This window comes from Cyanistes caeruleus, chromosome 4 (genome assembly GCF_971803275.1).
Source record: "Cyanistes caeruleus chromosome 4, bCyaCae1.hap1.1, whole genome shotgun sequence".
NCBI lineage: Eukaryota > Metazoa > Chordata > Aves > Passeriformes > Paridae > Cyanistes > Cyanistes caeruleus.
In genome coordinates this window covers 1,954,381-1,977,774 of record NC_141704.1, presented here as the reverse complement: position 1 = coordinate 1,977,774, position 23,394 = coordinate 1,954,381, and the positions used below count along the sequence as shown (strand labels likewise).

General features: G+C 48.8%; 1 protein-coding gene across 1 annotated transcript in view; it reads left to right on the top strand.

Moving 5' to 3' along the window:
* LOC111923167 (uncharacterized) overlaps nucleotides 1-23,394 on the top strand; it is a 94,020-nt gene that overhangs the window by 14,096 nt on the left and 56,530 nt on the right. The window contains exons 4-24 of the mRNA XM_086886370.1: nucleotides 2,172-2,352; nucleotides 2,864-3,023; nucleotides 3,692-3,785; nucleotides 4,737-4,910; nucleotides 5,944-6,104; nucleotides 7,381-7,510; nucleotides 9,532-9,648; nucleotides 10,215-10,370; nucleotides 11,037-11,153; nucleotides 13,230-13,376; nucleotides 13,525-13,644; nucleotides 14,256-14,414; nucleotides 15,841-15,969; nucleotides 16,202-16,351; nucleotides 17,096-17,233; nucleotides 17,630-17,776; nucleotides 18,488-18,607; nucleotides 20,544-20,690; nucleotides 20,818-21,006; nucleotides 21,355-21,494; nucleotides 22,573-22,696. Coding sequence (XP_086742496.1) covers nucleotides 2,172-2,352; nucleotides 2,864-3,023; nucleotides 3,692-3,785; nucleotides 4,737-4,910; nucleotides 5,944-6,104; nucleotides 7,381-7,510; nucleotides 9,532-9,648; nucleotides 10,215-10,370; nucleotides 11,037-11,153; nucleotides 13,230-13,376; nucleotides 13,525-13,644; nucleotides 14,256-14,414; nucleotides 15,841-15,969; nucleotides 16,202-16,351; nucleotides 17,096-17,233; nucleotides 17,630-17,776; nucleotides 18,488-18,607; nucleotides 20,544-20,690; nucleotides 20,818-21,006; nucleotides 21,355-21,494; nucleotides 22,573-22,696 — 3,000 coding nt within the window. The remainder of the gene's footprint in view (nucleotides 1-2,171; nucleotides 2,353-2,863; nucleotides 3,024-3,691; nucleotides 3,786-4,736; nucleotides 4,911-5,943; nucleotides 6,105-7,380; nucleotides 7,511-9,531; nucleotides 9,649-10,214; nucleotides 10,371-11,036; nucleotides 11,154-13,229; nucleotides 13,377-13,524; nucleotides 13,645-14,255; nucleotides 14,415-15,840; nucleotides 15,970-16,201; nucleotides 16,352-17,095; nucleotides 17,234-17,629; nucleotides 17,777-18,487; nucleotides 18,608-20,543; nucleotides 20,691-20,817; nucleotides 21,007-21,354; nucleotides 21,495-22,572; nucleotides 22,697-23,394) is intronic.

Below are 23,394 nucleotides of genomic sequence, written 5' to 3'. Positions count from 1 at the left end.
CATTTCCCAGGACAGCTCCAGGTGCCTGATCCAAGCAGGAATTATGAGGTTTTGGGAATTTTTTTGCCAAAAAAAAAATAAAAGGAAAGGCCCCAGAATGGGCTGGGATTGTCACTTTATGGGGAAAAGGGCAACATCCCCTCCTTTGGAATCCCAGATTTGTTGTTTTTCTCCTCGTTGTCCCTGAATGCAAATGAGGGTGGGGTGAGGAAGAGTCTCAAAAACCAGGATGGGTGGAAGAAGCTCTCTGGGAATTTGGGATGAGCGTGAGGCAGCAAAGACCCCTCTGATACCAATTTTGAGGATGTTTTCCAAATCAGGGCCAAGAAATCGGGGAAACCTGAACTTCCTGGATTAGCTCCAAGAGGTGGGTGGTTCTGGATTTTGTTGGGAATTTCTTGTGGGAATACAGGGTGTGGTTACCTTGGTGAGCTGCTGAAGGATTTCCACCAGTCCTAAGGATGGAGATCAGAACTGGGATTTGCTTCCCTCTGTCTTTCTGGGGGAACAGGGACATCAAAACCCCAAGGGCGAGGAAAAGGAATAGATCCAAAATAAAAGCAGCAGCTGGGAAAGGAGTTCGTGGTGATCCATGAGCTGCTGAGCTGCTCCCAAACACCCCAGACAGGGAGGTCTCTGAGAAGGAGAATTGAAGTAATTGTCTCCTATTTTTCTCAAGGAAAAGTTGTTCATATCCCAGATTTAACCCAAAAGACCCAATCCCTACTTTTCTGCAGTAAACAGAGTTGTGTTGGGAAGAACTCAGTCTCAGGAGGCAAAAAGAAGGATGAAAACCCAAAAATCCTTGGATAACATCCATCCACAGCTGGAAAATGATCCTTCTCCAATCAAAGAGGATTGATCAGGGACACAGCAATGAAGGACAGCACAAAACCCAAATATTCCCAAGCCCTTTGGGGATCCTGCTGGTAGGAATGGGATAAGAATCCAGGGAATTGAAGAGGTCAGGCTAGAACAGGTTTTTCATGTGAATCAGAATCCTGGGAAACACACCCTGCTCCTCTCCCTGGAAACCAGGACAGATTCTCCAGCCTGGTTGGAGGGGCTCCAGAGCTGCTGGTGAAAGTCAAGGCTGGGTAAAATCCAAAATTACACAAAATGGGGAAAAAAATTAAAAAGGGACATTTACAAATAATAATAATATAAACATTATTTATTATTATTATTTTTATTTATTTATTTATTTATTTATTTATTTTGTACAAATATAATAATAAACAGGTTGAACCCAATCCTGGCGAGGAAGGTTTAAACCCCCTCCTCCAGCAAGGTCTGGAATAAATTCCTGCAAGGGAGAGAAATTCCAAGAAAAATACAAATTTCCCATATCCCTCACAGAGTCTTCATGAGTTTAAGCATCCCTAAAAGTCACCAAATTCCTGTCCATTAAATGAATTTATGGAATGCCTAAAAAATACGGAATTCCCTGATGGGAGGGAACACTGGGAAGGGAAAAATGCTTTGCTGTTGGTTCAGGGAATTTCCCTGTACTCCTGTCCGTTCCCTGCCATCAGAGCTGTCGTGGAAAAAGCTTGGAAAAACACTCCAATTGTTCATTCTTTGCAGAAAATCCTGCTCATGCCCAGGGTTGGGTGGTCCCACATCTCCATCGGTGTCCCTGGTATGAATCCCAGCATGGTGGATGGGATGGCAGAGCTGCCACATTCCCAAATTTCAGTCACAGGTGGCTCAGGGGCCTGTGTGTGGCTCTGGGAATGTGGGATCCCCAGGTTTGGGATTCCACCCTGGAATTCCCTTTTCTCCAGAGTGTCCTACACACCCAATGCTTTGATGGAGCTGGGGTTTGGGGTTTGTGCTGAAAATCATGGAATGGCTGGAGTTGGAAGGGGCCTTTTAAAGATGATTTAGTCCAATCCTGCCATGGACCTTCCACTATCCCAGGTCATCCTGGCCTTGGACACTTCCCAGGATGGAGCATCTCTGGATGAGAAACTTCTCCTGGGTTGGAACATCCAAATGAGGAATTAGTAGGAAATTAAGGCGAGCACAACACCTGTTACTCTGGGAAGCACCTAAACACGGCGTCTCCATCCCCATCCCTTCGGAATCCTGGGAATTCAGGATCCTGGGGGGTTTTCCTCCTTCCATGGTGTGTGATGAGCCTCCCTGTCCCTCTTGTCCCCTCCCAGCCTGCAGGACAGCAGAGGTGGCCAAGGTTCTGTTCCTCGTGGGGCAGACGGAAGGTGCAGGGAAGGAGAGCTCCCGGCTGCTCCAGGATTTCATTGGGAGTGTGGCCAGATCCTTCGAGAACACAGAGACGGGAAGAGGAGGCATCCGGCTGGGCCTGGCTCTGTATGGGGAGACACCAAGGTGGGTCTGACCATCCTCCTCCAGCCACTCCTGGATTCCTGGAATCCAGCTGATGGATGAAGAGCTTCCGCAGCTCTGGGGAACCTCTGAGCAAGAGCTGAACCCTCAGCAGAGTCATCCAGAGCTGCTTGGCCACAGGGAATTCGTTCAGGGCAGGAAGGACGGGTTTAACATTTAAATTCCAACTTTTAGATCCTGGGTTGTGGCACCACGGTCTGGGGCTCGTTCCCTGCACTCACCTGACCACGTGAAAAGAACTTCTTGGCATGAGTTAAATCCATGGAATGGTTTGGGTGGGAAGGGACCTTAAAGACCATTTCATTCCAACTTTCGTGGCCAGGGAGACCTTCCCCCACTCCTGGTTGGTCCAAGCCTCATCCAGCCTGACCTTGGACATTTCCAGGGATTCAGGGGCAGCCACGGCTTCTCTGGGCAACTGGAAACCGAACGTCAACATTATTGGTGGTTATGGCCGTTTTCTGTTCTTTATTCCCCCATTTCTCATTCCCAGGATGAGAGTTGAGCTCACGGACTACGCGACCATCAAAGGAATGCTGGATGCAGTTCAGGATCTCTCTTTCAAAGGCAGCAGCCTCCAAACAGGCTCAGCCCTGGCTTTTGCGGCTCAGGCCTTGTCCCACCAGGACACCCTGAGAGAGGAGGCAGCAAAGGTGGGTGAGCTCCTGAGGTGTTGTCCAGGGATCAGTTGGGCCATCCCAGAATCCTGGAATTGTTTGGGTCAGAAGGGAACTTAAAGCCCATCCAGTTCCGCCCCCTGCCATGGACAGGGCACTTCCACCATCCCAGGCTGCTCCAAGCCCTGTCCAACCCGGCCTTGGACACTTCCAGGGATCCAGAGGCAGCCACAGCTCCTCTGGGAATTCCATTCCAGCCAGGAATTCTTTCCCAATATCCCATTCATCCCTGTCCTCTGGCAGTGGGAAGCCATTCCCACTTTGTCCTGTTGCTTCATGATCTTGCAAGTTGTCCCTCTCCACCGGGAAGAATTCTTTCCTGGTATCCAATCCAAACCTAGTGCTCCCTTAGGACATGAGGACTTGTAGGGATGAATCCTCGCCCTGTGCTGGCAGGAATTTCCTCCCGGAGTTCCTGCCCCAAGCAGAGATGAGACACAAGGGCGGGAGAGCCATGCAGAGAGGATCCTCAGAGGAGGATTATTTCCCAGCTCATGGAAATGATTCCATGTGAGTTTCCTCAGAGGTTTTTAAAGGATTTCATTCCAAGAGAGGGATTTCATCGGTGCAAAACGCCACAACTCTGACCGTGACCTCCTGATGTTGTGCCCGTTTTTCCCTGGCTCTTATCCCAACTCTTGCAGGTGGTGATTCTGATCACAGATGGGAAATCCAGTGATTACGTGGAAGAGGGAGCCCGGATCCTGCAGGATCGGGGGGTGACAGTGTTTGCTGTGGGTACGTGTGGCCACCAGAACCTCCATGTGACCTACCCTCGTTCTTCTCCCTGGGGAATATTCCAGATTCACAGCACCCCCTTCCTAAAAACTTCTCCCAGGCTCATCCTTTGGCAACCGCTGCAAGTCCAGGAAAATTGTTGTGTTCTTGGATATTTTTGTTGTTGCTGTCAATAACTGATTTATTCAGTGGGAATCGGTGATTTTGTATCTGTCAAAGCCACTTGGGAGTTCAGATGGAGTTCGATAAAAGGTTCCATAAAAGTCAAAATGTTTTGATGTGACATTTTAAAAAAAAAAAAAAGCAATTGAAAATGCTTTTGCTTCTGAAGGTTTCCCTTAATGGGGTTCAGGGACTGACTCAAAAATGTCCTTCAGAATAATTCCATGAGCAAGGAAAGGTTCCACTGCTCCCCTCATCCCCAAGAGTTAAATTCCACCAGTCAAATCCTTCCCTTCCCCAAATATTTCAGGGAATGACAGGAACAGTGGTGGGGTTTCAATACAAAGAGCAAGCAGGTCAGTTTGAACCACTGTAAGGTGAAAATGGGGGAAGGATTGGTTTGTAGGGTGGGTTGTTCCCACTGGAATTTTCAAGCAGCCTCCCAAAATCCTGCTCAGCACAGGAATGTCTCTGTATCCAATGGGAAGGATAAGGTCGGATCCTGCCCTGTTCCTTTTTTTTTCCACCTCTCAACCCATTAGCAGCAGTGAGACAATCTCTGTGACACATCTGGAGAAATCCTGACCCCTTTTCCCTGGTGGAAGAGGCTTCCTCTGCTTCCCTCATCTAGCTTGAGACTCCAATCCTTGTTCCCTCCTTCTCCTTGGCAGCACAACCCAAAATTGGCGTCAAACTCAAAGCCTGGCATGTCGCACCCCCTTTCCAAAGCCTTCCCTGCCCCATGGATGGTGTCTGATGTCCTCTTTTCCTGCTCTTTCCCTCCCCTAGGGATTAAGGATGCCGACAAGAACGAGTTGGGCAGGATCGCTTCAGATCCCGCTGCGGAGCACGTGCTTTACGTGGAGGATTTCCATCTGCTCCCAAATGTGGCTCCCAAACTGTCTCGGAGGCTCTGCTTCACCGCCTCAGAGCCACCACGTCCTGTCAAGCAGAGGGTGCAAGGTGTGTCCAGGTTCTCCCTCGATCCTGTTTTCCATCTGCTCAAACCGACCTCTGGATGTGCTTCCATGAGGATGGACTTCCCACATCCCTCTGAGGGAGCTTGAGGGGTTGGGTGGTCCTAGAGGAGCCACCAGCTCATGGAGCAGCTCCTGCTTTGGGATAGTGGTCCTGGGGGTTTTTCTTGTGGCTGCCTCTCTGTGGTTTGTTTAGAGATACCAGATCCTGGGAATTTTGATGCCGGATCAAACAACGGGATCAGCAATGGGATGGAGCAGCATCTCTGCTCCGTGGGGTATTTTGTTGTGGGATTGTCACAGGGAATTCTGGTGGCACAGCTCGGGGTCTGGGGAAGAACTTCATTCCCTGCTGAAGATGCAAAGAGCAGCCAAAGGGATCTCCAAAGAAATCTCCAAAAATATCTCCAAAGAGATTTCCAAAGAGATCTCCAAAGAGATTTCCAAAAAGATCTAGATCTCTCCTCAAAGAGATCCTGACTGCAGTGAATCCAGAGGTGATGGCGCTGAATTCCTGCCCTTTCTTGGCTCACGAGCTCATGAGAAGCTGAGTTAAAAGTTTGGGGTAGAAATGGGGGTAACTTCACCTGAGACTTCTAAGGGTCTCTATTTTTTTGCTTCTTCTGTGGTTCTGCAGCACTTCAGGGCTTCCTGTGACATTCCATGGAAATTCCAGACTCCCTGTGACATTCCATGGAGAGTCCAAGCTTCGTGGCAGATTTCTCCAGTGTGGGAAGGAGAAGGGCAGGGAGGAGCTGCTGCCTTGTGCATTAACCAGGTGTTCACTGGGGAAGTGTAACCGGAACCAATTTTGGTTTCCTGCTTCGTGCTGTCAAAAAACTGGCCCAAAAAAATTCTGCTGGAATATCTCCTGTCCGGAAGCAGATCCCAGGTGTCCCTGTGCTCCCTTAACCTGAGCGACATCCACGGCTTTCTCAGTGTGGAATATGTTGGCTCCATCCATGAACTTCCACACATGGTGGAATGCAATCCAAACTCTTTCCTCTCTGTTTTTGCAGCTGAGCAGATCCTGGGCCCTCGGGATCTGCATGTCAGCGAGCACAGCCACAGCTCCCTGAGGCTCTCGTGGGTGGCAGCCACAGGCAGGGTGACAGGGTACCGTGTCCATGTCCACCCCTCACTGCCACCGGGGCAGCCGGAGCCAGAGCACCAGCAGCAGGTAGGGTCATGTTCCCACTTTCCAGGGCACCAGTTGGGTTTCAGTTCCTGGTGTTGTGAGGTCATCCTGTGTTGAGGGCTCCTGGTTAGGAGGTGGCACCACATCCCTCAGCCATCCCAGGCACAACGGAATTATTGGAAATTCCTGAGGGTTGAAGTGAAGGTGTAGATCCACCATAGGATCCACCAGTTTCAGTTCCCAGTGTTGGGGGTTTGTCCATGTTGAGGGAATGTCTGGTTAGGAGGTAGAACCACATCCCTCAGCCATCCCAGGCACAACAGAACTGGTGGGAATTCCTGAGGGTTGAAGTGTAGATCCACCATTGGGATCTGCCAGTTTCAGTCCCTGGTGTTGGGTTTCATTTCCCAATTTTGGGAGCTCATCCATGTTGAGGGAATGCCTGGTTAGGAGGTAGAGCCACATCCCTCAGCCATCCCGGGCACAACAGAATTGTTGGAAATTCCTGAGGGTTGAAGTGAAGGTGTAGATCCACTGTGGGTGCAGATCCACAATGGGATCCACCAGTTAAAATTCCCAGTGTTGGGTTTCAGTTCCCAATGTTGGGAGGTCATGCTTGGTTAGGAGGTGGCACCCAATCTTCTCAATATCCAATCCTTTCTCTTCTTTCTGATTGCCACTACTCAATCCCATCCAGCCTCCCTGGCAGCATTTCCTGCTCCTCCTGCTGCCAGAGTTGTTCATGTTTTGGGTTTTGGGATTTTCCATGTCCTTGTGTGAGGGGTGCTGCCATGTGCTCCAGCTCATCCCACACCACACAAAGTCTGAGAGTAAGACTGAAGGGTAGAAGATACTTGCCCTAAAAGCTTTGATTCCTAATAATAGAACAAAGCTATGAAATCTTAAATTATTAAGGTGAAGATTATTAATTGTATCAATTATTAAAATTGTATTTAACTGGAATGATCATCCTTGGCAGCTTCTGTGTTTTCCCTGTTATTATGAGATCCTGACGTTCTGTTTCCATCTCATGCCCTCAGGTTACATCAAAATTTCCTTCCCTGAGCTTAAAAGGAACTTTCTTGGTTGTTTTTCCTTCATTTTCTTCAAAAGAATTTGAGATCACCTTTACCCTTCATGCACTCTCCATGTTTTATTTCCTGGGCAGTTCCATGAACTATTCCACAATTTGAGGATCATGTCTGGCTGAGGGTTTTAAGAGGCTCCTGCTGGTGGAAGTCACCTTGAGCAGGTGTGGAAGGTGACCTGATATTCTGTGGTGGTGGTGTGACGGTGTCCCTTGCCCCCTGTGTGACAGGTGGAGGTGGATGGGGACACAACCACAGTGCTGGTGACAGATCTGAAGCCCAGCACCAAATACGTGCTGACGGTGAGGGCCAGCTATGGAGGGGCCCTCGGGGAGCCAGCAGCCATCAAAGGGAAAACAAGTGAGTGTCCCCTGGGCCAACCCTGTGGAAAACACCCAGCCCAAAGCTGGAGAGGATGGATGGATGGATGGATGGATGGATGGATGGATGGATGGATGGATGGATGTGAATGGACGGATGGATGGACGGATGATGGATGGACAGATGGATAATGGATGGACAGACAGATGGATGATGGATGGATGATGGATGGATGGATGGATGGATGGACGGATGATGGATGGATGATGGATGGATGGATGGATGGATGGATGGATGGATGGATGGATGATGGACGGATGGATGGATGTGGATGGACGGATGGACGGACGGATGATGGATGGACAGATGGATAATGGATGGACGGATGATGGATGGACGGATGATGGATGGACGGACAGATGGACGGACAGATGGATGATGGATGGATGATGGATGGATGGATGGATGCATGGATGGATGCATGGATGTGGCATGTGCTTGGAGCTCCAAAGTTTATTAGAGAAGCTCCTGTTCGGTCTCAAGATGCAGAAAGGACTCCTTGGCCTTCCAAATTCCTCCAAGAGGAGCCTGGATAGGGCTGGATCCAATCCCAGCCCTGGATTATCAATGGATTAAATCTAAGGAATTATAGAGGTGTGGTTGAACCTTTGCCCAAGGATTAAAGATGGCAAACCAGGCATATTTATATTAAAATAAATGATTTCTTGTGATAAATGAGTAGATAAAAAGATCTTAATCAGAATTATTTGCTGCACAGTAGAGAAGCTAAAACTACCAGGATAGAATTGTGCACTTTATCAAAGTAATTATACTGTAGTAATTATGTTAAAGTAATTATCTTGAAGTAATTGTAATAAAATTAGCAAAAAATCACAATTATTGAAGCAGAGATTGATGTCACTCACCCAGACCAATGTCCAGGGGCAAATCTCTTCTGCTGACTCTCGAGGAGTGACTTTCAGAGATGTCCCCACCCAAAGGAGGAATCCTCATTCCCAAGAAGGGATATAGGGATATGTCAGGACAATGTCTCCCGGTACGACTCTGGAAACAATCCAGGATGGAGATTTCCAGGCACTCCAGGATAGAGGAGAGTCCTTGGAAGGACTTTTCCTTGGAAGAACCAGCTGAGGATGATGCTGTGAATTCCTTGTTTGCCCTGGCAAACCTCTTCTGCTGACCCTCGAGGGGTGAATTTGAGGGGCGTCCCCACCCAAAGCAGGAATCTCAATTCCCAGGAAGGGATACGGGGACATGTCAAGGGAACGTTTGAAAGTGGCACTGGACTTTTATCATCTCTGCTTTTAGGAATTTTCAGAGTTTAAGGGGTTCACTAATCCCACTCACATCCCTGGATGAAGCACAAATCCCGCTTTTCCCGAGGAGTTTTGTAAAGAATTATTCCTTTCTTCCCTGTCTTCTGTTCCTCCCCGCACCCCCTGCGATGTCTGGAATTCTTTGTCTTCTTGAGGGAAGATCTCTGACAGGATGAATAAATAAAGCTCCTCAATGAGGTTTGACTCATCTGTACTTGCCAGGAAGAAGATGGAATGTCTTTATGGGTGGAAATAAAGCCATTTGATCTCTCCTCTTATTATCCCCAACACGAAGCCAGAGGCAGGAGCTATAAATCCGTCTGCCATGGCTGGCTGGATCCAAGTGGGCTCCTCTCCCTTGGAATTGTGGCTGTGGGAGCAAAGCAGGGTTTGATTCATGGCTTTGATTCCTGTTCAGCCTGCAAGAACTGCGGAGTTTCCCCTGCCCAGGGTAGATTTCCTCTGCTTGTCAGAGTGTATTTCAGATCTCAACACCCAGAGAAAACTCCCAAACTTTCTGCTTTGGGATGTTTCATCCTTATTTTCAAGTGGAAAAAAGGGTTGGCAAGAGAGGGGGATTGTTGGTTTTAAGAAATCAGCTGAGGGAGAGTTGGTGCTTCACCTCCTTGTATCTCTCTGTCCCTGAAAAGATTTTCCAAGGATCTTTTCCATTATTCTGGCACTGCCACCTCCATTTCTGTCCTTATTTTTGTGTCCCCAAAGCTCCTGTGCCTCCAGTCACCAATTTCCGGGTGATAGAAGAAGGACTTTTCAGCCTGAAGGTGGCTTGGACACCTCCCCTGGGCAAACTGGAGGGCTACAAGATCTACATCCCCAGGGGTGAGTTTTGTTAGTTTTTAATTAATTTAAATAAATTTTTAGTTGATTTTTCTTGGTGTTTGCTTTAAAAAGAGCAGTGATCACCAAAGCAGTGATCCAGCAACCAAGGGAAGGTGCTGTTAACTCCTGGAATGACTCTGGAAAGAGTCCAGGATAGACTTTTCCAATATTGTGGTTCATCCAGGATAGAAGAGAATCCTTGGAAGGACTCTTCCTTGGAAGAACCAGCTGAGGACGATGCTGTGAATTCCTTGTTTGCCCTGGCACATCCAGACATTTTTCCCACTCAAGTCCCTGCTCTGGTGGGGATTTGGGATGAGTTCAAGCCTTCGGGATGCCTCCCACTCCCTTCTGTGGGATCTGAGGGACAGCACAGCCAGAATTCCAAGCAACACCACATGGATTGGCAGACTCCAGCCACACCCACAGCCAGAATTCCAAGCAACACCACATGGATTGGCAGACTCCAGCCACACCCCTGAGCCACCTCCATGGTGTGAAGACCTCCCTATGGGATTTAGCCTCATGGAAAGGCTTCACCATCCCTTTTCTCCTTGATTTTGCAGCCAACAAGCCCGGGATGACCCTTGAGCAGATCCTGCGGGGCGATATCTCTTCCCACCTGCTGGAAAACTTGCAGGAGGACAGGGAATACAGCATCAGCATCTACGCCGTGTATCCTGAGGGCCCGAGCCAGCCCGTGGCTGCTCTGGGGAGGACACGTAAGAGCCGTGACCCTGTGGTTGGTCCTTTTTGTCCCCAGATGTTGTGTTCCCACCTCAGAGCTGGTGCCCTCATGCAGGACCTTCCCAATTCCATCCTAACTCTTCCCCCATGGACATCCTCAAGGCCATCCTGCAGTTTGGGGGAATGTGGGAGATCGTTTTCCCTCCTGTTTTGCACCCACACTTCACAAGGTTGGTGCTCGGAGATGTTTGGTTCTGGACAGTCACAGGTTGGGCTGTTCTGCTTCTGATTTAGGAGATGCCCCTGGGCAGGAGCTCCTGGAAATCCCTCTCAGGGAATCTTTAAGGCTGAAGAAACCCTGGGAGATCCCCAAATCCAACCATCCCCAGCACTGCCATGTCCCCAAATGCCACATCTACTTGGCTCTGAAGTCCCTCCAAGGACTTGACTCCAGCTCTTCTGACCACCCTTTCCATGAAGATTTTCCCAATATCCAACCCAAACCTCTCCTGGCACAGTTTGAGGCCATTCCCTCTTGTCCTGTCCCTCATCCCACGGGACCAGAGCCCAGTCCCACCTGGCCACTTCCTTTCAGGTGCTCCCTTCACCCAGCTGAGCTGGAGGAACATTCATGGAGAGCCAGCAAAGTCCTCCACTCCCAAGTGGATGCTCTGAAATTTTCTTCCCTGTCCTCCTTCCAGTGAAGCTTCTGCCTGTGGAAAACCTCTTGCTGCAGAATGAGACCACGGACACACTCCAGGCCCGATGGAGCCCTGTCCGGGGAGCAACGGGATACAGGCTCACCTGGACATCAGCAGGTACGGACAGGGGTGGGATACAGGCTCACCTGGACATCAGCAGGTACAGACAGGGGTGGGATTCAGGCTCACCTGAACATCAGCAGGTACGGACAGGGGTGGGATTCAGGCTTATCTGGACATCAGCAGGTACGGACAGGGGTAGGATTCAGGCTCACCTGGACATCAGCAGGTACGGACAGGGGTGGGATTCAGGCTCACCTGGACATCAGCAGGTACGGACAGGGGTGGGATTCAGGCTCACCTGGACATCAGCAGGTACGGACAGGGGTGGGATTCAGGCTCACCTGGACATCAGCAGGTACGGACAGGGGTGGGATTCAGGCTTATCTGGACATCAGCAGGTACGGACAGGGGTGGGATTCAGGCTTATCTGGACATCAGCAGGTACGGACAGGGGTGGGATTCAGGCTCACCTGGATATCAGGTACAGACAGGGCTGGAGGAGTCTATCACTCAGCAAGGCATGGAAAGATGGGAGCTGTGAGATTCCCAAGGTGTTGGATACACTTTGGATTGGATTCCATCTTTGTCCAGAGGGAACTGGAGGTTTTCTCAGGGTCTGTGACCGGTGGAGTTCTCTCTGCCATGGATGCAAGAATTCCTGCTGTGGCTCTGTGTGAAGCAGGCTGGTGGATATCCAGCCTTGCTACATGGAATTAGTATTCCATGGATTTACTGGACCTGAGGAGCCTTGGAATAGCTGAGAGGAGCTGGGAAAGCCCTCCCTGCAGAGCTGCACAGCCCCTGAGCATTTGGGGTCACCCATTTTTTGGGGGACAACTGAGTACATGACTTTTGGGGGGACAGCCTGGAAGTGCCTGTGCTTGTTGCTTTTCTCTCTGCAGCACCAAAACCAGGCTGCATCCCCCAGAATCCTCATTTTTAGGCAAATTTGGGAGTTTGGAGACAGATCCACCTTTGCAGCTGGAGCTTTTCCCCTGACCTGAACCCAAAGATATTTTCCTGGGTGCTGGGAGTGAGAAATTTCGGTTTGATGGCAGATTTTGGCCTTGGGAGATGGACGTTTCTGGGGCTCAGGGATGTCAGGACACCTGGGCTCTATCCAAGGCTTTGAATAAAAACCACATTTTCCTCTCCCTCAGCTCCCCTGGTTATGATGGAAGGAGACATCTCCCACCAGGAGAGGCGGGGATTAGTGGGAAAACAGCTCCAAAGGTCTGAGTGAAAAATCTTCACAGGGAAGACAAAACAGCTTTTATGGCTTTGTCATAAAAAAACAACACCCCAAAACTCAGCAATTTCCCCAGGCTGTGCCAAATATCCCGGCTAGGAAACGAGCTCGATCGGGGACACTGAGGGGACACTGGGACAACCTCCTCAGGTAGAACAGGAAGAACACATCACCTCCACCCCGAATTTCCAGCTGTTTTTCCACCTGATACCCGCTCACCCCAATTCCACCCCAATTCCAGGGGTGGAAAAATCCCTAGGACAGCCCCTCCCCGGCCTCTGGGTCCTCTTCCCACACTCCCGGGATTAGGGATGTAGCGATGGGATCCAGACCCTGCCACCCATCCCAAGCACGGGAGGGGTTTGGTTTTCCTCGTCTGACTTTTAAAACCGGGATTAGATAAACACAAACTGGAGATGGGAGCTGTGGAGAGAGGGTGGGAAAAGGGGGATGGGGCTCCGGCTGCTGCTAGAACAGAAAATGGGGACGTGGCACCATCCAGTGACCAAACTGGAAAAGACGTTTTCCCTCCTTTAGAGTTTTTCCTCAACATCCTGCTGCCTGCACCTCCCTGCCCCTGGGAATCAGGGATTCGAAATTCGGGATTTCGAATTCAGAATCACAGGAATTCGGTTTTAACTCTTCTCCTGCTGGGCTGGGTTTAGCTGAGCTGGGTTTAGCCCACAACAAGGACATTAAAACTGCTTTTTGGGGCATGGATGGCTTCAGTTCCCTTTGCTTTGCGAATCCATGGGTTGCCTCAGTGATCCCTGAACTCCTCCCGGGTGGATGTGGATTATTTCCACCCGCAGCCACCCGGGGTGGTCCCGGTGTGCTGCAGGGTGGGGTGGGCTGAGCCGGGGGACGCTTTCCCTTCACAGAGGGCAGCATCCAGGACGTGACCCTCGGCAGCTCCTACAGCTACTACATGATCCAGGGGCTGGAGCCGGGCACGGAGCACACAGTGACCATCAACCCCGTCTTTGGGGACATCGAGGGACCTGTGGTGACTGGCAGAGCCACCACGGGTGAGTGTCCCATGTCAGCTCCTGCAGACCCAGGGGTGCTGGCACAGAGTTGGTGTCACTTCTGCCACTTCTCTGCGTCGTTGGGTTTGGGGACTTCTTTGAAGCTGTTGGGACCTCGATGGAACTGGGCAACTTTTCTCTCTTGCAGTGGCATCCAGCACTGTCCAGATGCTGAAAGTGAGCGAGATTTCCATCAACAGCCTCCTGGTATCCTGGGATTCGGTCGCGGGAGCCACCGGGTACAGGGTGGCCTGGGGTCCGACACCAGGTGAGATCCGTCCCTGCTCTCCCTGGAATGGGAGAAACTCAGGAGTGCTGGGATTAGGGCAGGTCCAGCTCTGAGCAGCCTCTCCCACAATTCCAGAGCATGAACTGAAGCCAGGGATTATTCCTGGCCCTGAGGCACCAACCTGGCCCCAGCCCAACACAGAGTGAGTCCCCAGGAAGGAGACAGGGAACATTCCCAGATTCCTGTGGTCCCTGGATGTGAGATGGTTTGGATTCAGTTCCTCTCAGCTGGTTTGGGCAGTCTTGGTATTAAAATTCCAGAATAAATAACCACAGGAAAACTCTCCCTTGCCGGTGAACACATGGAATCCCAACATCACTGAGGCTGGAAAAGACCTCCAAATCCAACCTGTGCCAAATCCCCACCCTGTGATGGAAGTGCCACATCCAGTTGTTCCTTGGTGTCTTGAGGGATGAGGACTCCAAACCTCCCTGGGCAACCCCTTCCAATGCCTGACCATGAGGAAATTCCCCCTGAATCATTCTGGAACAGGTGTCCTCCACCAGAAGGAATGTGGTGGATTTCCCAGGATTCAAGAGAGCCGCTCTCCAGACTCTTTCTCCTCTTGTGTTTTATTCTCTCTTCCAAAGAATTCTTTGGCAAGGACCGTCCCCGTCACCTGGCCCTCAGCAAGTCGGTGACGTCCCACCAGCTCCGCAGCCTGGCTCCTGACACCGAGTACATGATTTCTCTCTCCGTGCTCTTCGGCTCCGGGGAGGGCCCTGGAATCACCACCTCGGCCAGGACAGGTGAGTGCGGGTGGGATGGTGGAGTAGCTACTACGGAACGCAACCTCTGTGTATCTGGTTGTGTATCCCTGTCTGTTCCTGTGCTCTGGGCTTGGGAAGAGCTTCATATTCGCAAGATCCCGGAATGGTTGAGCTTGGAAGGGTTGGAAGCCCATCTTGTTCCAACACCTCCCACTATCCCAGGTTGCTCCAAGCCCTGTCCAACCTGGCCTGAGACAATTCCAAGGACAGAGCAGACACAACTTCTCTGGGAAACCTGTGCCAGGGTCTCCCCATCGTCACAGCCAGGAATTCCTTCCCAAAATCCAACCTCAACCTGCTCCTGTACGGTTTAAAGCCACTCTCCCTTATCTGAAGCTCCTCCCCAGTGGTGAAGTGCCCAATCTGCACTCACTGAGCTTCCAGGTATCCCAAAATTCACACCAATATTAAGTCCTCCACATTGTTAGAACCCATCCAAAAAACATCTGAAAAATGGGAAATCTGGGTAAAATCTGTTCTAGGAAAAGATAGGAAGATAAAGATGGTGGAACATCCTGGTGCAGTCCTTTTTGCTTGGTAGTAAGCACTGTCTCCTGCCTCAAAGAATTCCATAATTCCAAAGGAATCCTTCCGGGAGATCAGATTCCCTGGATAAGAGGCAGCAGGTGCAAATCCTTTGTGTAAAATGGGGGAAGTTGAGGCACAAACCTTGTCACTCTCTCTCAAACTTCGGGGCTGCTGCCCTGGGAGCAGGGGACAGGCAGGACCACTGATCCAAAGCAGAAGTGGGATTCTTGGAAGAGGTTCCAAAGTGGCAGCAGGTGACTGGAAACCCTGGAATACCACAAGGAGAAAATGGTCTCACCCTTGTGAGGAAGAGAACAGGGAATGTTCGGCAGCTGTGAGAGCTCTGGGTGGGTGTTTCACCTGGGGCGCTGGGATATGGATCTCCTGTCTCCATGGATCCCTGAACCCAAGGATCCTGACATGGATCTTCTGACTCCATGGATCTCCTGTCTCCATGGATCCCTGAACCCAAGGATCCTGATATGGATCTCCTGTCTCCATGGATCCCTGAACCCAAGGATCCTGATATGGATCTCCTGACTCCATGGATCTCCTGACTCCATGGATCCCTGAACCCAAGGATCCTAACATGGATCTCCTGTCTCCATGGATCCCTGAACCCAAGGATCCTGACATGGATCTCCTGATTCCATGGATCCCAAAGCCTGGCCTGGCCTTGTTCCCACTGGATCTGGGCAGGATCTCCTTGATAACCTTGATGACCTTGGTGTCTCTCCAGGAGATGAGGATGAGGAGACACCAAGGATAAGCAAAGACCCTTTGATAGAATTTTGATATAATTTTGACTCATTAACGCGTCAGTGATGAGCCTTTGGGCAGGAATCAGAATGCTCCTGATGTTGTCCCCATCCTGCAGCTCCTCTGGGATCTGTCTCCAACTTCAAGGTGATGTCCCACACCAGCACCAGCCTGTCCTTGGCCTGGAGCGCCACAGCCGCTGCCACCAAATTCAAACTCACCTGGAGCCCCATGGGAGCAGGCAAAGGTGAGCAGGGGAAGGACATTCCAGGCACCTTCCCAAATTCCTGACCTGCTCCTGGGGGTAGGAAAGAGATCCCACGGCTGGGAAACTTGGTCCCATTGGTGATAGCTCCTCTTCCTTGTTTTCATGGTTTTATTGATGGAGATAATCCCCAGAGCTCTGGGACAGCAGTGCAGCAATTTCCTTTGGAGGAAGGAAATTATCTCCAGGCTCTGAAATATCCCTGTTTTTCCAGGAAAACAGGTTGCCAGGACTCGCTACCTGGGCAGCAGAGTGTTGGCTCATCGGATTGAGCACCTGGTGCCCAACACCCTGTACAGGGTCAGTGTCCGGGCTGTGTTCAGCAGGACCGAGGGGCCGGAGGTGGTCCTGACTCACCACACAGGTAATTCCTGCTGGAAAAACCCTCCTTGAGTTGGGATGCAAAGCTTGGATTGGTCTCGGGTGTGGGATTGGCTCTGTTGGTCAGAGGCCTGGTGATCAAAACATCGAAGTTTTGGGTTCAGTCCTTGTGTTCATCCATTTGAGACTTGGACTCGATGATCCTGGTGGAGATATCCAAGATATTCCTGTGGATGGTAGAGGCACGAGCTGGTGGTAATAATCCATGGCTGTTCCCATGGGAGTGGACACATCCTTCTGGCGTGTTGGACAATCTTCGATTTATCAACACGATTCCCAGAGCTATTTATCCACCCAGGGAATGCAGGAGCCTCTCCGCAGGCACCACCCAGGGTCACTTACCAACCTTCACTCTTGAGGTCTGGGGAATTCCTTGGATTGTGGCTTTGCCTCTTCCAACACAGAATTCTGGCTCCTTCCAGCGTCTTTTTCACCAAATTCCATGAGTTTTTCATGGAATTTGAAGATGTGTCTGGATGACCCATCCTCTCTCGGAGCTTTTCTCGTGACCCTTTGTGTGTCACCAGTTTGGTGTGGGTAGTAAGAGATGTGGATGAGATTCCTCAGCTGGGAATCCATGGATCCATTAGGAATTTCAGCCTGGCATCCTGGATAATATTTGGAAAGTAGATATTGATTGAATGCCCAAATTCTTCTCCTCCACAGCTTGGAGCCAGGGTGCTGCTCTGGGGCTGAGCTGAAATCTTATCTTGGCTCATTTTTCCAGCTCCTTCTGGAGATTCCAACCCCATCCTGACCATCCAGGACCTGAGGGTTACTGACATCGGTGTAAACACTTTGAAGCTGGCTTGGAAAAAGCTTCCTGGGATAAGTCACTACAAGATATCCTGGGAGCCATCCAATGGTAAGAATCCCGATCCGTTGATCAGGGAGCACAAGGAACCCACAAAAATGGGGAGTTTGGCACAGGAAATTCCTTTTTCCATGGGTGCTTGGGGTAGGAGGAGATTTTAATGTCTGCTAGGGCAGGTTGGACTCCTCTGAGCCCTGAGCTAAGCTTTAGGCTCTAACCAAGGATATAAATACAGCTGGGATTTGGGAATTCCAAGAATCAGTTCCTTTCCACATTTGTGACTGGACCTCTCTGATGCCAGTGCCTCAGTTTCCCTGTGGGAAAAATGAGTTCCTAACTCTCCTCCCTGGCCAGGTGCTGTTAGATGTGCGTGAAGCTGCTGTAGCAATGACTCTTACACTTCCCTTTCCATGGGCACTGCGGGTTTTTTGGGATGTCTCCTCTCAGGCGACTCGGAATCCTCCCAGCTGGTCCCAGTGGATGCCGCTTCCTTTGCCATTCCCAAACTGAAGGACAACACCAGCTACACCATCTCCGTGTCTGCGGTGGGAAAGGGACGGGAGGGAAAGCCCGCAGTGCTCACAGCCAGAACCTGTGCGTATGGGATTCGTGGTTTGGGATAAGAGCATCTCCATAGGGGACTGAAGAAAAAGAGCGATTTTGGCTGATGGACACCTTATTCCTGGAATTCCAGAATGTTTTGGGTTGGAAGGGGCCTTGAATATCATCCGCTTCCAACACCTTCCATAGGCCAGGTTGATCCAAGCCCCATACAACCCGGCCTTGTTTCTTCTCAGATCCGACCAAAAACCATGCATTGATCCTTTCTTCTTATTATTGAGGATTATTGGGATTTCCCTGTCTTCCCCTACCAATAATCCCCGTTTTTGTGGCATGTTATCTTGGAATTCCCTCTTTATGCAATATCTTGACCATTTCCAGCAGGAAAAGGCCAATATCCCTCATGAGTTGTGCCAAAACGGGCAGGTTTGGAAATCAGAGGAGAAAGTCAGGGATGTGGGGACAACACTGGGATTTCAGGGAGCATCTGGAAAAAAAATCGCAGGAAAAATTTCATTACCCATCCCAAAAACTCACATTTCAGTCAGTTTAGAGTCCAGACTGAAGATCTGGCAAAATTTCCCTCAGTTCCCACCAAATGAGAACCTGATCTGATCCAGCTTCTTGGAAAACACCTGAAGTGCTGGAGGAACTCCTTCCTCTCCCAGGAATGGAATTTGGGAGGCAGAAATGTCCCCAGAGCTGTTTCCAGCCCCTAAGCTTTGTTCCTTGCTTTTCCAACAGTGGATTTTCCCAAAGTGACGGAATTCACAGTGCAGGAGGCCACAGATTCCAGCGTTTTGTTGTCCTGGGATGCTGTTCCTGGAGCATCCCTGTATTTACTGACGTGGGGATTGTCCTCAGGTAATGTTTGGTGTGGGGAGGAAACCCTGATCCATCCCCTGGACTCCTCTGGATGCGGATTAGCAGGAGAACCCTGGGGGTTTCCATGGGTTCCTTCATCTCAGCTTCTCCATTTGGCTGAAAAAGAGGGAAAAATGGGAGCTAGAGGAGGCTCATAAAATGTCCCATTTGGCTATTGCAAAATCCTTGGAGGAAGAAAAAAAGGAGGGGTGGGAATAGCTCAGGAAAAAAGGAATTTTGGCATTATCTGTGTCCCTTCCTGTCCATCAAATCCACCAAAAGAAGGTGGATTTTTGTCATCTGTAAAACCTTGTTCTTACCTGTTTAAAATCTCTGCTCTACTGTGAAGAACTTAAAAAAAAAAAAAAAAATTACTTAATCATTCCTCACCATTCCTTTTCCCAATTTGGCTTTTCAGGATTTTCCCTTTTAAAGCACCGACTCCATCATTTTTTTCATGGATTGGACTAAAATCTTCTTTGAGTTTGGAGTTTCCTGTCCCTGTGGCTTCAACCACAAACTTTTTCCTAGGATCAGTTCATGTCCAAAATCACTAAAGAAACCAAATCCAACAGAATTCCCTTGGAGGTTGTGTCACTCAGGATGAACAGTCCCGTGACAGCAGCTTTTTTTTTTGGGATAAATATTATGGAAAAGTGATTTGGAAATGGAACATTTGGATCTCTGGGGTGATTTTAGTGATTTAAAGCAACCCTTCCCTTTCCTGTGCTGTGCTGTTCAAATATTGATCCAGAAGGATTCAGAAATCCCTGATTTCAGAGCAGTCTGGGAATCGGGAATGGATAATCCCACATCTGACAGTCCTTCCATCGATCCTGCTGGAATGGGTTTATAAATATTGATTTCCCATCACCGGCAGATGAATCCTGACCCCACCTCTCCACAGGATAAAATTTGTGCTCCTGAGTGAGTAATCCCAATTTTTCCTGGGTAATTATCCCAGCAGCCAACACTGGTGTATAAAAGCAATTAAGAATTTGGTCCTTATTTTTTGTCTTGATTAATTTTTCTCCACATAACTTGATTTTTTTTTCCTAAATTAATGTTTCCTTGCTCCCTTTTAAGCTCATTGAATGCCCTTTTCCCATCTCATTCCATCCAGCCTGTCCCATAAAAAAACTGGATCCCTTTCTCTTCCACTTGGGATCATCAGACAAAATAAACCAATTATGGCTATTTTGATTTAACTTTCCAAAAAGAGTTTAAGTCAAATTTCAAGAGGGATTTTACTCTTTTATTTAAAGGAGGAAAACCTCCCCTCCAAAATTTTTTGTGGAGAATTGAGAACAACGAACTGGATTTGATCTTTGGAGATCTTTTCCAACCTCAATTCCATGAGTTGATGACAGATTATTTGCACTGATTTTATTTCTTGCCATAAAGACTGAGCTTTTGGGGTGGTTTTTTTTAAAGCAAAATGTTATTTCAGAATAAAAAAGGTACAAATTCCACTTTGAACAGTGTCAAATTCATCATTTAGTATTTCTAAAGCAAGGCACTTAGGAAATGTCAATCATTATTTTAAATCAAAACTACAAATTGTCTGCAACCAAATTCCTCAGTCACATTTGATTTTATTTTTCATCAAACTTTCCATTCATTCCCAAAAAGAATCATATTTCTATCCATAAGAACCACTGGATAAAAATTGTTCTCTCAGCCTTGAGCACCACTTGCACCAAATCCCCTAAATTCTTGCATAAATTCCAATTTTTTTTCCTTTCTATTGCACAAAATCAACCTGATTTCATCAGGTTTAGGACCTGACCATTGCACTTTGTAAATTATTTACTCTTCTCCAAATCCTGGGAATCATTTCATCCCCAAATTCCTGTTTTCCAACAGTGATGCCACAGAAGTGGGAATTCCCCTGAGTTTTTCTGGCTCCCAGTCATGTTTCTCCTGTTTTCCACAGCTCCCTCTCTTTCCCAGGAGTTGTTACCAGCAGTTTCCAGATCGTTTCGAGTGACGGGGCTGAGCTCCAAGGAAATGTATTTGTTTTCCATAAAACCAATGTTTGGAGACTCGGAGGGACCAGAGACAACACTCCTTGGACAAACGGGTATGAAGGGTGTAGACCTGGATTTTTGGGTTGAATTTTGGGTTTTCTACCCTTTTTCTCTTTGCTGGAGAGTGACATTGTGGCTAAAAGAGGTTTAAAATTCACCTTTTCTGTTTGGGTCCTACAGCAGGAACTTCTGGGGAGTCACCGACCGCTCCAGTGGCTCCTGTACCGTTGGATACAGGGAAATCTCCATCAGGATCTCCCGGAAGTGTGGGGACCACTCCTCTCCCAGTGCCCACCAGTACAAAGCTCCCAAAGCCCCCAGTATGGACCAGCACGGTGTCGGCACCGCTGACAACCCTGCCTGGGCTGCGTGAGTGTGCAGATGGTGATGATGATGATGATGATGATGATGATATAGAGATGATGATGATGATGAAATAGACATAGCTTCCAGAGGCCAAGATCTTCTCTGATCCCACGGAGCTAAAACCGGTCTTAATTCCTTGAATAACGAGAGTGGGCGATGTCAGGGAAGGCCCAAACCCCATAAGTGCAGTGAAGGCCTCAACACTATTCTGAGGGGTGAAAGTGTTGCTGCTTGCCCAAAAGTTGGCATCACAAGAGGTTTGGGGTTTGTTTTGTTGCTCTGAGCACACAAAACCCCAGGATTCTGCTTTAGGAGCCCTCAGCTTATGGAATTCCTCTCTTCCCTCTGCAGTTTGTGGGAAGCTCAAGGCAGACGTTGGGTTCCTGGTGGATGAATCGTCCAGCATAGGCCAGAGCAACTTCAATAAATTGAAGGATTTCCTCTTCCGGATTGTTTCCTATTTCCCCAAGATTGGACCTGAAGGGACACAGGCAAGATTTTCTTATTCCATTTCCTGAAGTTATTTTCTTTCTGTTTCCTCCTTCTGCTCAGCCCTGCCTGGAGCAGAATCTGCTCACCCAGGAGTTGTGGAGCAGAAAGGTGAGGGAAAGACCTGTGTGGAAGAAAAAAACAGGAATTAAACTCTCCTCGATGCCAGCTTTCCCATTTCCATTTCTTGATTATCTTTCCAAGACCAAATCATTGGGAATAAAGCAAATGCCACACCTGAAATGCTGTCTAGGTGAGCCCAGAGGCCTGTCAGGTGCATATTCCCCTCTCAGATCCCATTTCTGACCCCATTCAGAGTGGGAATGGTTGGGAATAGAGACTGGGAATGATTGGAAATTCAGAGTGGGAATGGTTGGGAATCCAGAACGAGAATTGTGGGAAATCCAGAATGGAAATCATTGTGAACCCAGAGTGGGAATGGTTGGAAATCCAGACTGGGAATGGTTGGGAATCCACAGTGAGAATGGTTGGGAAACCAGAGTGAGGATGGCGGGAAATCCAGAGGGAGAATGGTTGGGAATCCAGACTGGGAATGGTCGGAAATCTGGAGTGGGGAATTGTTGGAAATTCAGAGTGGGAATGACTGGAAATCCAGGTGTGGATCCAAGTGGGAAATGGAGGATGTCCCAGCAGCTCCCTCCTCCAACAAACAGAGACCCAAAGCCCCGGGTCATGATGGGAATCACCTCCAGGGCAAATGAAGCCTGAAGAATTTAATGACAGCAAAGCCAATGGGAAGACTCAGTTCCTCATTTATTTGGGGTCATTTATTTAATCAACGGCATATTTGAATTAGGGAGATTTACAGAACTCAGTTGAAGTCGAGCAGGAAATGGGAGTTTCTTGGACTCTGCTTGGAGGTTTTAGGTGAATGACGAAATTACCCTGAGTCAACAAATAACTCTGGGAACTTAAAAAAATTTTTGATTTAGGTGAGGGTCTGGCTCCCTTTTCCCAGAGAATTCAACCTCTTCCCATTCCTGGTGCACCATGCTCTGACTCGAGGCAGTCTGTCCCATTTCCTGTGGATTTGGGGATTTTAATCCCAGATTTTGGCAGGTTGCTGTTGCTCAGTACAACGAGGAGCCCAGGGCAGTTTTTCACTTCAACCAACACCGCGACCGCAACGGCGCCCTCGGAGCCATCAAAGGGCTGAGCTACACCGGAGGCAACACCAAAACAGGTCTGGGAGGGCACCTGGATACCTGGGATGATCCTTCTGGCCCTGGAAGCCAAGGAAAACATTTCTCTGAGTGGTTTGGAGCCATTTCCTTGGTGGGAATGTTGTGCCCGAAGTTGTTTTAAATTTGAGAACGGATTAAATTTAATTTTTGGGAGAGGTTTTTTTCAACCACTTGGTGCTTTTCACATGTCCTGATTTTTCCCCTGGGTTTTCCTCATTATTTTATGATTTTGCCTGGACTTGAGGGAGGTTTTTATACCACAAACATGAGGGTGGCTGGTTTGAAGAATTTTTCCATCCCAAAAATCCAGATATTTTTGTCTCATTTAAAAAGCTCAGAGAGGGACGACACTTTCCATGTGCTGATTCCCAGATGGACACTGGGAATACCTGGTTCCCCTGGAGGAACACAACCAGGAATGGTAAATTAAAGATTGTTAGTTTTAATTTAATCATTTAACCAAATTGGTTGGAACCTGGTGCCAGCAAGATTCAATCCCAATATGGACCTTTCAGGAATTGGACTCAATGATCCTTGTGGATCCTTTCCAGCCTGGAATATTCCGGAGTTTTGTGATTTTTCAATGAATTCTTCACATCAGGAAAGCTTCGAGGCACCCAAATCTCTCATCCAAGTGGTATTGGACAAGAGCACAAAAAAGCAGGGACAGTCAAAATACAGGAATTTTCATGGGATT